Source organism: Athene cunicularia, assembly GCF_003259725.1.
Source record: "Athene cunicularia isolate RWA chromosome 13 unlocalized genomic scaffold, athCun1 chr13_part1, whole genome shotgun sequence".
Classification (NCBI taxonomy): domain Eukaryota; kingdom Metazoa; phylum Chordata; class Aves; order Strigiformes; family Strigidae; genus Athene; species Athene cunicularia.
The window spans coordinates 20030214-20043828 of NW_020799117.1; the positions used below are offsets into that span (position 1 = coordinate 20030214).

Genomic DNA, 13615 nt, shown 5'->3' on the forward strand with positions numbered 1-13615 from the left:
CCCTTCCGCCTCCCACACACAGCTCCAGCCGGAGGCAGCAGCAGAAATAAAATCTCAGCCTGCGTGTTTCTCGACTGGCAAAGTGACAAGCAAGAGGGAACAGATCTGTCCCTGCTGGTGCTGAGTCTCTGCTACACTCAAGGTGTCCTGGGGACACGGTCCCATGGCTGGGGATGCAGCCCCAGGGTCAGCATCCCTCTGTCCCGTCACCCACACAAGCCTCCTGCAGCCCAAGCCTACAGCCCACCACCCTCCTGCCTCCCCTAGCCTCCAAAAATAAGGAACCAGATCCAAAATTACCACAATCCTTTCTCCCTTTCTTAACAGAGGATGCTGCTGGCCCTTCCCCCATGCTCCCCCAGCTCCACACATTCCCTGTCACTTCTGTAATGCAATTACAAGGGCTAGAGAGGATCTGGATGAGACCCAGCTTTAAGATCATGACTGCGCAAAGATGGGATTGAAAATGCTAGCAGGCAAGCACGGGGAAGATCTGCAGCCTCCCAAAGCACCAGCAAGTCCTTACTTTCAGCCAGCAAGAGCTGCTGGGATACTGCTCTGCCAGGCAGAGGCAGAACAAAAAAAGGCCATGATGTCTCTAAAACGGGGACCAGGGACAATCCCCCCTCCCAGGGGTTCTTCATTCCTCCTGGATGAGCTGGAGCTGAGACAAGTATTATTTCACCCAATCCACCCTGCCGCCATCCATGCCCCAAACACGCCAGGAAGGATATTTTGAGAAATTCTTTAGAAAGGTTATTGTGCCTATTTGTGAGATCCCTGTGCCTCTGCAGCCAGCCATGGCATGTGCTCAGCTGCGCAAGAAGCAGATGGAGACAGAAAAATTAAACCAGTTCACATAGCACCTGCTAAATTACCTAAAATAACATTTCTATACATAACACTGTGATGACAAAACTCCTGATATTCTAGGGGCTTTCCAGAATGAGAAACATGTCCCATAATTATAATATTTCTCTTTCTTCATAAAAGTCTGTTCAGCTTTTGTCCTGCCTGGCAGGATCTGGATGGCTCAGACTTCAGGGCCATCACAATGCAGATAAAGGGATTATTGGCCCAAGATGGTCAATAAGGGAAGCAAACATTCAGCTGAAGAAGGCTACATGATCTAGAAAGAAGCTCAGATACTGCATCTGCTGAGATTTGGGCTGTTAATAGACAAAAGGGTGAACCCTGCAAGCAGGGATGCTCACGGGTATTGTGCACAGCTTGGCAGTGCAGCTCTGTGGTCTCCTGGCTGTGGAAAAGGAGGTGAGGTGGGACCGGGACACATCACTACAAAACCTTCCATTTCCAATCCCAGTATTGGGTCAGCTCTTCAGGAAGGCAGGGAAAGGAGAGCAGTTATTCAAGGACAACTCCCGCTTCCAGCATCAAAACAGTTCCTGTCTGTCCCAGCATCCCAAAATTGCATTGTGGGGTTGTAGCCTATGCTCAGAGGAAATCCAGGCTCTGAGCAGCATCCTAATGCCTTAAAGCAGTGTTTTCTCTGCAGCATTTGATAGGAAACCACATTCATAGAACCATAGAATCATTTAGGTTGGAAAAGACCTTTAAGATCATTGAGTCTAACCCTTAACCTAACACTGCCAAGTCCACCACTAAACCATGTCCCTAAGCACCACATCTACATGTCTTTTAAATACCCCCAGAGATGGTGACTTAACCACTTCCCTGAGCAGCCTGTTTCAGTGTTTGATAACCCTTTCAGTAAAGACATTTTTCCTAATATCCCTTCTAAACATGCCCTGGCACAATTTGAGGCTGTTTTCTCTCATCCTAGCGCTTGTTACCTAGGAACAGAGGCCAACACTCTCCTTGCTGCAACCTCCTTTCAGGTAACTGTAGAGAGCGATGCGGTCTCCCCCAGCCTCCTTTTCTCAGAGGAAACAACCCCAGTTCCCTCAGCCACTTCTCATAAAACTTGTTCTCCATACCCTTCACTGGCTTCATTGCTCTTCTTTGGCCACACTCCAGCACCCCAAAACCATGAGCTTCTGACTGATTTTCAACCTCTCATGTTTCAAGACGCACCAGGGCAACACCAAATCTGACAGATGTGACCATCCAGCCATTGCTGGGCTTCTGTGGTTCCCTCCAAGGTGTTTACTGAGCAAAAGACACAAACAGGCTGGGGGATGGCATTGGCTACATCATCAGGCATGAACAACCACCTCAAATACTCCCCAGAAAGGCAACTCCTCTCTCAGGTTCCACAGGATCTGACACAAGCTACACCAGAACACCAACAGAGCTGGTGATCTGAGCTCTGCAGCCCCAGAGGTTTTGACAGGGTAAAAACTCTTCCTTCAGAGCAGAGCCCCTTTACTAGCACAACTCTTCCTTCACTGAGGGGTCTGCAGCTCACATTAAAGTTGCAAAGGCTCTCAATCTTAGGAGAGTGCTGTATTACTTAGATTATGGCTGCTTCTGCAAAGCAATGACTTCAAAGGAATTTCCAGAGTGCTGTGATTTTTTCGGCTGCTGGGCTCCACTCACACCTTCCTGAGGCCCTGGGGTGGCAGTTGAGAGCAGCTCCACACTCTGCACGCTGCAGGAACAGTAGAGCAACCACTCAAGCATCTGAACAGGCAGATAAATAGAAACCAGCCTGAAGAAGGGGTAATTTTAGCCCAAAGACTGTTGCATGGTGTTGCAAAACGTGGAACTTCACCTGGCAAAGCAAATACCACTGCACGCTTGAGTGCATTTGGGATGGAAACCTGAGGATTAAAATTATTTCCTAAACTTCCCAGGGTGGCAGTAATTTCTGCTGCTCCTCTTGGCTCTGTCAACAAGAAGCTGAGGGTGGGAAACCTGCACAGCCCAGAAGGGCCAGCAGTTGCTCCCAGGGCTCCTGGCCTTCCCCAGGAACCATGGTGACACCAGCTGTGGTGCATGTCCCACTAGCTGCATGTTCTCCTGGCGACACCTGTCCTGACAACTGTCTCCTTTTCCCTTTTTCAACCTATTTCCCCCATGCTGCCCATCCACTGATTCTATTAGCCCTGGCTTCTGGAAACTGCTGAGTGGTTTCAACCAGATCTGAAGTTTCTGATATGCTACTCTTCCACCATTTGCATGCAAATCAACAAAAAGACCCTCACTGGTGTTTCCTACTAGGGTAAGGCTCAGTTACCAGCCATGCCTGGCCCACAAGCTCACCTGTCACCACATCGATAGCTGGAAATTGCAAAAGCTGCTTGTTCTGCTGCTGGTGCAGAGCTGGGCACAGGCTGGGGTGCTGTGTGGGGTGACAGTGGTGCTGGGGATGGGCTCAGAGAAAGCAGGAGGCTGCAGATGTGGTGAGGAATGGAGAAGAGGAGCATACAGAGGCCCTCACTGCATAGTGCACAAGAGGGCAGCAAGAGCAGATATTGTGGTGGAAAACACCAGGGACCTTAAAAGACTGGAGAAGTGACCCATGTAAACATCATGAGGTTCAACAAGGCCAAGTGTAAGATCCTGCACATGGGTCAGGGAAACCCCAATATCAGTACACGATGGAGGATGAAGGGATTGAGAACAGCCCTGTGGAGAAGGACTGAGGGTACCTGTGGGTGAAAAGTGGGACACGAGCTGGCAATGTGTACTCATAGCCCAACTGTATCCTGGGCTGCATCACCAGCAGTGTGCCCAAAGGGTGAGGAGGGAATCGTCCCCCTCTGCTCTGCTCCCCTGACACCCCCCGGAAGCACTGCGTCCAGCTCTGGGGCCCCCAGCACAATACAGACATGGACCTGTGAGAGCGGGTCCGGAGGAGGCCACCAAAATGGTCCGAGGGCTGGGACAGCTCTGCTGTGGGGAGAGGCTGAGGGAGATGGGGTTGTTCAGCCTGGAGGAGAGAAGGCTCCAGGGAGACCTTACTGGGGCATTTCAGTATTGAAGGGGGGCTTGTAAGAAAGCTAAAAACTTTCTGTCAGGGCCTGGTATGACAGCACAAGAGGCAACAGTTTTAAACCGAAAGTGGGTAGGGTTTGGGTTGGACATAAGGAAGAAATCCCTTATAGCGAGCGTGGTGAGGCCCTGGCACAGGTTGCCCAGAGAAGCTGTGGCTGCCCCCTCCCTGGAAGGGTTCAAGGCCAGGTTGGACAGGGCTTTGGGCAACTGGGCTAGTGGAAGGTGTCCCTGCCCGTTGTAAAGAATCTTTGAAGGTTCCTTCCAACCTAAAGCCTCCTTTGTTTCCATGAAAAGACGCCATAAGAGCCATAGTGGGGCATGAGAGGGACAGAGGGGTCACAGTCACGGGGATCTGGCTCTGCAGCCCAGCGGTAGCACTGGAAGGGAGGGAAAGAACTGCTTCAGGCTGCAGCTTGGCCATGAAAACAGAAGGTCAGTCTGTCAGTTTTCACAACGTTTTCAATCAAAATGTGGACAGAAGGTCAATCTGTCAGTGTTTACCCAGACAACCCCACTGGTGCAGCTGTGCCTATATGGTTTGTGGCACTTGCTACTGTATCCACTATGTAATGTTACACAAACTTGTAATGTAAATTCCTCGGGGGTTACAACACCGGCAGACACGCCTGTGGCTGCTGGGTTAGCAAGTATTTTTTTTTTAGGAAGGACATGCTAAAGCCTGCATCAGTGGCCAGTAGTCTTTCTGCTGTGTATGTGCCCCCGCACCGTGTAAACCCATGAACGTCGGTGTGTCCCTCTGCCTCTGTCCTCTGGCCCCAGCTGCTGTGTGCTCTGAGATGTCCCACCCCGACCCGCACATGTGGGGTCCCTTTGATGGGAGCGTGTTTTGGTGCTGCTGGGTGCTGCTGTTATGTGGGACCTCCTGCCCATCCCAAACGCACACTAGAAGCCCCCCGAGCTGCAGTCACCCTTTGGTGGTACCTGCACACTCTGCATGCCAAGAATACTCCTGAGAGCTTTAAGGACTATCCTTGGAACACCTTTTTTTCCCTCCCTGGTTCCCATGCACAGGCAGGCTGTCATTAGCCCTGCAAGCCCAACTCTTGGAGCTCGGGCATAAAAATGAAAAAAAAGAATGAAAAACCCTTTTCCTTCATAGCTCTCCTATGGGCACCTCTGCTGTCTGCTGCAAAGCCTTTTGCTGCACTCTCCTTCCTCCCTCTGCACAGCCTGGGTGATGATGGCCGGGGTCAGACCAGGTGGCTGTGACGCTGTTTAACAAACTGTGTTGGCCCTGGGAAGGGGAGTCTGGCTTGCAACAGTGTGGGAAACCAGTAGCACCGAGACATTTAGGATTAAAGAAAACAAACGGGAGAGAGGAGGTGTGAAATGATACTCTGTATCTTCTTTGCATGCTTTGTTCCTCCTTCCCACAGAGTGACTTGGAATTCCCACACGGCTTCCCATCTCCTTGTGAGTTCCCCCACCATGGTCTCTGGGGTGTCTCCTGCCTGGGATCTCCTTCTAGCCTGCCCACATGGCCTGAGATTGTCCCCACTCCTCCACGAGCTGCCCAGGACACACTGGCACTTCTCAGCCCGGGATGTCTCACCCTCCCATGCCCACCTGTGAGCACCACAGAACCCTCCCCACTCCTCTGGGAAGGAAATCCTGACTTGATCCTGGTGTTTTCCTGAATAAACCATCACACAGAGATCAAAACAAGGAGTTACAGGGGTAAGACAAGTACCGTGAACACACAGGGCACAAACCTGATCTCTGTTCCTTTGGCAACTAGTGAAACAGCAACAAGTACCAGTCCCAGTTCCTGCATTCTCCCTCCATACCCCCACGTGCCACCAGGGAGACCCCGGACTGCTGACCCCACAAGGATGTTCTGCAATGCTGCCAGACTGTACATCTCCTTCGCTTTGGACAATTCATTGCTGTAATCTCCACTACAGCCCAGCCACTGATCTAATTTGTCTGGCAATGGCATCTGCTGCTCAGTATCATTCATGTATTCATGTACATTTGCCCAGAGATAGCACAGGTGCTGCTTTTTTTTTTTTTTTTTTTTTTTTTTTGAATTAATCTATCCTTCTCTTTCTCCCAACAAGATTAATGGAGAATTGGTCTACTCAAGTCTGACTCCCTACTACATTTTCAAAGGATATTGCCTGAGCTCTTATTTTCTGAGCATGTGCGCCACAGCTCTCCTGTGTTTCAGAACAAAGATCAAATTCTCTTTGCTGTGTTGTAACAGCATCCTGAATGCAGCAATATATGAGATCAGGAGACAGTTCCTGCCCTATTGAGCTTATCCTGAGTTTTCCAGGTGCTCAGAGACATGTGGGCTTTGTTTTGGTGGGCAGGGCTACGCTGAGAGAAGACTGAATTGTTCCTTCTCCAACTCCCAGTAAAAGAGAAATCACAACATGGGCTTAAGCCTGCTTTCTGGCTTAGGGTCAGTGCTGGACTGCCCTCCGGGATCCATTCAAACCACTAGCCTAAGCTTTCTTGTCTTTATTGGTATTTAATTTGGGTCAAACAAATGCAGTTAAGAGCACATCCCTTTTTTTTTTTTTTTTTTTTTTTTTTTTTTTAGTGGTCTGTGTCCCCCAAGCTTTGCAGCTCAGAGAGCTAGAGATTTTCACCTGACAGCAGGATATACAGTGAGATAACATTGGAGAGCGTAACAGGGCTCAAGCAGCTGGCCTTGCACTCTCTTTAATAACTGTACTACCAACCAGTGTCTGGGGAATTCACACAACAGATATCAAAACACTGGGAAAAGCACAACAGGGAATGGACTGCTCTTCAGGATTTGCCTGTTTGATCACAAGAGAGATATCAGCTGAGCACTGAACATGCCGAACTTTGTATTTCCATCCTTCAGTATTGTAACAGGTTTAGAATAAAAACATCTCCCTTGATTTAACTTAAAACAAGATAAAAGAAACAGGAAAAAAAAATCATCAAGAGCTCTTTCATTGAAAATGCGGAATCTGCACACAGACAGGTGTGGAAAATCAACAGGAATTAAAATCCACTGACTTATTTCAGTACCAGCCTGTTCTTAGGCAAAGTCCCTCTCCAAACCCGGGGACCAGCCTGGGCAGCCCATGCTACAGCCCTCAACAGGCACCGACAGGAGCCACTGATGTCTGTTTCAGGGACTACTGTGGGCACCCAGCTCACAGATCATCGAGGGTAACATCACGGCTTGTGCACCAGAACCAAACATGTCATGCTAGCCCAGCTCCCCATGAACAGTCTCTGAGGCTGCCTTTTCTCCTGCCCCCCCTCTTCCCACCCCACATGCTGTAAGGAGCTTCAGGCAGAGGCTGGGGGCTGGAGTGAAGGTCACTGTCCCATGACCTGAGAAAATGTCCCTGTCACTGACTTAAGTAGGCCTGGACTGCATCAGCTCTGTGCCTTGAAGAGCTCCAGCATGATGCTAGAACAGGCAGTAATCAAGCCTGCTCTGATGGGGCTCATTTACTCGCTTCTCATAACCAAACCATTACAGCAGCTCTGGCGCACTTCTGCATTAACAGGGCTTTGTTAAGTGTCATTTGAACTAGAGCATAAATGGTTAGAAAGATATTCCTTGATTAAAATGTTGTCAGTGATGGGGAATTCAACAGACCTCTGAGAAAACTGTTCCAGCGACAGCCTTGTTTTAAAGTCCATGGCTGGTTTCTAGTAGGAATGCTTTATCTACTTTACATCAGACCCTCACTCCATTTTAGCTTTGTCAGCTAGAAAAGCCTAGTAACAAAGTTTAACCACTGTAACAACTTGGTTATAGCAGTCTAATTTTCTATTATGCTAAATTACTGAGCCAGACCCAGAGAAAGACTCAGACACAACCAGCTGCTGCAGATGTTTAACTGTAAGTTCCAACACTGAAACCCAGAACCTGATGCTCCCTGTGGTACCCTTTAAACCTCCAGGGAGCTGCCTGAGTGGTCACCAGGAATGACAAAAGCACAGTGGTGTGAGCTCCTCTCTTTTCCTCAGAGATACAGGGCCTGACCCAGCCAGCCAAGGAAGCACAGTATCTGAATTTACTCCTGATTGCTCTAAGGGTATAGTTCTTGGGTATGCCCCAAAGGATATAATTTTTTCACATGTAAATTAACCTGGACCCAGTCTCCTCATAGACAGTAACCTCAAGGAAGTTCCCCATCTGAGAAGGATCCCTGACCCTGCTTATGAACCAGGAGGGAAGATGTGAGAGGAGAAGGGCATCTGCTCAACATTTTCTTCTCAGTGCTTTCTCATGTGGACCAAGAAAAACAAACTTTGTTGGGCCAGAGGAAAGAGTGCACAATCAAGAGAGAGGAACTATCTTGGGAGGCAGGTCGCTGCTCTTCTGTCAGGGTTTCTTATCTTTTTGACATCACATGAAAATTGGCAAAAACTCAGCCATGGTTTTGCGAGCAAGACCAGACCTTAGAAGACATCCTTCTTGTGAGTCTTCTGACTCACAGGTTTCATTTCTTCTTCTTCTTCTTTAGCCTCCATCTGCTCAGTGGTGCAGCTCCAGTGGGAAGCATGCAGAAGGCTCCTCACCTGGATAAACCACCCCGTGTTGGTGATGGTACTTCCCAAGGACCGCAAGAAAGATTCCAAACTCCCCCAAAAATATAGTTGGATCTGGGGGTCCCAACTCCAGTTCAGCCAGACTAGCCCACAGGAGAAAGGACATACAGTGGCATTGCATGAGGGACCTGCTCCTGCTGCATTAGATATGGCTGGGACACACTCTTCTAGAGGGGCCTTTGGGGACCTCAGGCTCATTCACTTAACTTCTGGCTGTTACAGGGTCCTACACAGTGGTTTGGCATGAGGTGCTCAAGCCAGAGCAGGCAATACACTTCAGCAGCACAGAGCTCAAGGATCCATGGCTGGTAAAGGGACTCACACAGTGATTTCCAGTAGCAAGGGGAATAATCAAGATTTTGGATTCTGAGTCTAGTCTAAATGCTCAAAATCTGCCTTAAAGAAGCCTTTCTCTGTGAAGCATGTTTTCCAGTCCTTTAACCATCTCATAAGTTCACCTGGAATTGCCTCTGATTCCTGACTGTCCTCCTTAAGCTGTAGACACCAAAACAAACAACAGCTGTCACACCACCAGCAAACAAAGCTGACATAGAAGCAGCCCTATTTCTGACTCTTTGGCTGGTCAGTTCTCCCAATGACAGGGAACATCCATTCTCAGAGCTGTGAGTTGAGGACTTTTCAGCCCTGAAAGTGGCATGCAAATGAAAGAAACCTTCGCCAGACATATATGGAGAAAGAGGCACTTACCCACTTGTTCCAGGTCTCTGGGTCTGAGAGAAACGCCAGTCTGTGTTAGGCTGAGCTTGCTGCAGAGAAAATAGAAGAGTTGTTTTAATACCTCCATTCTTGCCTTTGAAAATGAAAGTGAACTGATCCTGCGTTACTTCAGTCTGGAATATCAGCGTGTTCTTTCCAAGTAAAGCAAATCAATTAGAACAAAAAGAAAGCTCCCTGCCCCCTTTCTTGAGTATTTCTGAACCAGCATGAATACTAAAAAGGGTGACAAAAACTATTCAGCGAATAATCTTCCAAAGCAGCTCAGGAAACCAGGCTGTGAAAGAAATGAAGCATGAAATAAACTGATAAGGGCATCAATTCAGCAGAAGCAATGGTACCAAAGTAATGAGCTTGGAGGAGGGTGGGAGTAGCAGAGTTAATTGATACTGAGAAGGATGCTTTTAATGCCAGAAGGTAAAATGATAACAGACCTTCCTAATCTGTCCTTCTTCTGTCCTTAAAAAGGCCTGCCTGAGATCTTGATTTCACACATTGTATTTGAATGACTTTTCCTAGATGCTGCGCCCTTGGAGCATTACAATATTTTTCTGTCCACAGAGAAAAGAATGAACTTCCAACAGCAAAAGAAAAAAGCATTATTTGTTTAGGAGACACAGTAAACTTCGGACACAGCAGCACACTTTGTAACTTCATTAGTAAGCCCCCATATCACTTTCTGCCTGTGTTATTTTACTATCAGACAATAGAGATTTTGTAAATAAGGAAGGACATGAAGCAGGCTTGCGTATTCCTGTTTGAATCACGCCTTTGTGAAGAGCACTAAGTAGCAGAACTGTTTTCTGTCTGGAAGATGCATACTTCCGAAAATCATAATCTTCTTAATTAACTCCAGAATGATAACATGCTACCTGGAAAGGACAACCTTAGGAATGAGCAGTTCATAGTCCAGACAGTAGAACATCAATATTATAGGATTATTCTGCTTGTACATGCAATTACTAAGGAAAAGTGAAGATGGGTACAGCTGACCTAGATTTTTATTTAGTAAATGTGATTTCACTAATTTCTCCACAGCTTTGATGATTCTTATGAAAGAATATATTAGAATAAATTACTCCCCTAAAATAGAGGCCCCACTGGTACCCATGCTGCATGCAAATTAAGCTGTTAAAATACTTGCCCTGCGGATTTCAGATACACATTTTTGCACACGCTGACACACAATCCTGAACTAGATAAGACCTTCCCAATCTGTATTTTGAATTCCTGTTGTAATTACCACTTTCAAATTTAGGACAGGCATTTATGACACAAAATTACTTTACTTTTTATATCCCAAAGTTATAAAAGCTACAGCTAAATACAGTCACCTACATCCATATTTAGACATCTGAATACAAGTGGCTAAAGTTTTCAAAGCACGCCACTGCCTAGGTCTCTACAAACCCAAGGGCATGTAAGGTCACCAGGATCTTTGTGAAATAATATCACTACATTTAGTGATGAATAGTGAATTCAGCCCCTCGCTTAAAATGACCAAGCTGGAAAATGATCCCTCAGTAATTAATAACACTTAGGAGTTGAGAAATTTCTACAAAGCACCTCTAAAACAGAGTAAAGGAAACTGACAACTTTGCTTTCAGATAACATCCTCCCGCATCACAGTTTGTATGCCACGCAGAATCAAGAAGTTAAACACACAAAAAATATGTTCCTGACCATGTTAAGAATCACTTTAAAAATAAAAGAATATAAACGGGGCCAGGGGAAAACCCTCCACTTCTACAAACACAACAGTCTTTGACTTTATAGTGCCGCCCAGCCCCTTCCCCCACTCCCATCAAGCTGAGCCAAAGCTTTCACCTGCTACCTCCCAGGAGGTGACAGTGACACACGTGCCCTGAAGCCACCTTCTTAGGTGGAAGGACAGACAGAGAACAGCCAGCTGGCCCAGATATTATGGACCATTGTGCCCAGTGGACAGGACAGTAAGAAACAACCCCCTCTTACCCCGTCGCAGGGACTCGTTAAGGTGCTGGTCACCTGCTCGTAGGCAGCCACTGTCTCCACAGTGCTAGAATGGCTGAAAGGTTTTACAAAGAGGAAATCACTCTGGTCAGACATAGGTGAGAAACAAGAGGTGTAATTCTGTGCCTGGGAGGTCAAGCCTGCTCCTCCCACATCCAGGTACTTGATGAAGCCATCTGGATTCATCTGCCCACGGAAATGGGAGGCAGGCTTGTGGCCAGTCCCTCGGCAGCAATCCGCAAAGGTCCAGCTGGCAGTGCCAGCTTTGAGACACCGGGCAGCCACCACAGCAAACATCACGCAGGACACAAGGGAAATGGACACCAAGGAGATGATGAGGTAAAGCGTTAGGTTGGTCTCCTGGGGAGAAGATTTGGGGAGGTCCAAGGACTTGGCAAAGTCCTGAACACTGTTTTCCTCTGGTGAAATGACTATTATCACGGAGGCCGAGAGGGATGGTGTCCCATTGTCCCTCACTTCAACCACCAGCCTGTGGGGATCTTCTGACTCCCTAAGAGCCTGTGCAACCCTTATCTCTCCAGAGCGGTGTTCCACTTGGAAAGGCAAAATCTCTGCGGTCTCCTGCAGCTGGTAGGACAGCCAGGCATTATGGCCACTATCAGCATCAACAGCTACAATTTTGGTGACCAGATAGCCAGGTTCTGCCAAGACTGGGATGGTTTGGTGGAAGGCAGAGCCCTTGGGGACGGATGGGTAGACAATGGTGGGGGCATTGTCGTTCTCATCCAGGACGAACACATGGACCACAGCAGTGCTACTCAGCACAGGAGACCCAGCATCCTTCACTTCCACAGGCACCTGGAACACCTTGTCTTGCTCATAGTCCAGAGCCCTCATGGTGTAGATGGTGCCATTGTCCTGGTCTATCCTGAAGTAGGCTGAGATGGGTACATCCTGCATACCATTGTCCAGGATGGAGTAAGACAGCTTGGCGTTGCTACCCTCATCAGGATCAGATGCTGACACCGAAAAAACAGAAGTTCCAGGAAAGGAGTTTTCCTGAACATGGGCTGTATCAAAAGGGCTGGAGAAATTCGGTGCATTATCATTCACGTCAGCAATTCGGAGGTAAAAGGTTTTTTGTGTGGCCCTCTGTGGGGATCCTGAATCCACAGCCCTCACCGTGATGTTGTATCCACTGGCCTTCTCCCTATCAAGGGGACCATTTGTGACCAGCGAAAAGTGCTCTTTAAAAGATGACACCAATTTAAATGGGAGCTCTTTTGCTATCTGCAGACGGACCTGCCCGTTGTCACCAGAATCGCTGTCCTTCACACCAATGAGGGCAATCACAGTTCCTGAGGTTGCATCCTCCTGCACTGGGCTGGAGAGAGAGGTCAGCGTGATCTCTGGGCTGTTATCATTGATATCGATTAATTCCACTCGCAGGTGACAGTGTCCTTCCATGGCTGGGGAACCCTTGTCCCTGGCTCGAACTGCAATCTCATAAGCACTGGATTCCTCATAATCCAGAGGGGCTTTGGTTCTGATTTCCCCTGTCCGGGGGTCTAAGGAGAACAGCTTGGTGAATTTACCAGGCGCATTATTGCTAGTTTTGAAAGAATATTCCACGTCCCCGTTGGGACCTTCATCCAAGTCAGTGACATTCAGCTTGGTGACCAGAGTGCCCACTGGCACATTCTCCTCCAAATGTACCTTGGATACGGGTGGGTCACAGACAGGAGGGTTGTCATTTGCATCCAGGACATGTATGGTAACCTTGGCAGTGCCAGATTTCACCGGATTCCCTCCATCCAGGGCTGTCAGGGTTAGGTGATGAACAGACACTTTCTCTCTATCCAGTGCTTTTTCAAGTACCATCTCAGGCATTTTAACACCATCTCCTCTCACGTTGATACTCAGGGTGAAATGCTCACTGAGGCTGAGCTCATAGGTGGAGATGGAGTTGGAGCCCATATCCGGGTCTTCTGCTACCTCCAGGGGTAGCCGAGTCCCAGGGTTGGCTACCTCAGTGATCTCCAAGACCACCTCCGGCTTGGGGAACTGGGGCGCGTTGTCGTTCACGTCGAGGACGTCCACCTCAACACGGTGGAGCTGGAGGGGATTCTCCATGACGAGTTGGAGGTGCAGGGAGCACGTGGGGCTCTGCCCGCACAGAACCTCCCGGTCCAGCCTGCTGGCCAGCAGCAGCACGCCCGCCGCCAGGTCCACCTGGAAGTGCCGTTGCCCACCCTCGCTCACCAGGCGCAGGTTGCGGGCGGCCAGGCTCCGCACCTCCAGCCCTAGGTCCTTGGCCAGGTCGCCCACTGAGGAGCCCGGCTCTCGGTCCTCGGGCACGGAGTAGAGGAGCTGGGAGCTGCTGGGAGCCGGCAAGCAGGAGAGGGCTGCGAGCAGCAGCGGGAGCTGCCATGGC

At 48.7% G+C, this 13615-nt stretch overlaps 1 protein-coding gene across 3 annotated transcripts in view; it reads right to left on the reverse strand.

Annotated features, from left to right (window-relative positions):
- PCDHGC3 (protocadherin gamma subfamily C, 3) overlaps positions 1 to 13615 on the reverse strand; it is a 38311-nt gene that overhangs the window by 13043 nt on the left and 11653 nt on the right. For all 3 annotated transcript variants that reach the window (XM_026858000.1, XM_026857999.1, XM_026858001.1), the window contains exon 2: positions 9202 to 9260. In XM_026858000.1, coding sequence (XP_026713801.1) covers positions 9202 to 9260 — 59 coding nt within the window. The remainder of the gene's footprint in view (positions 1 to 9201; positions 9261 to 13615) is intronic.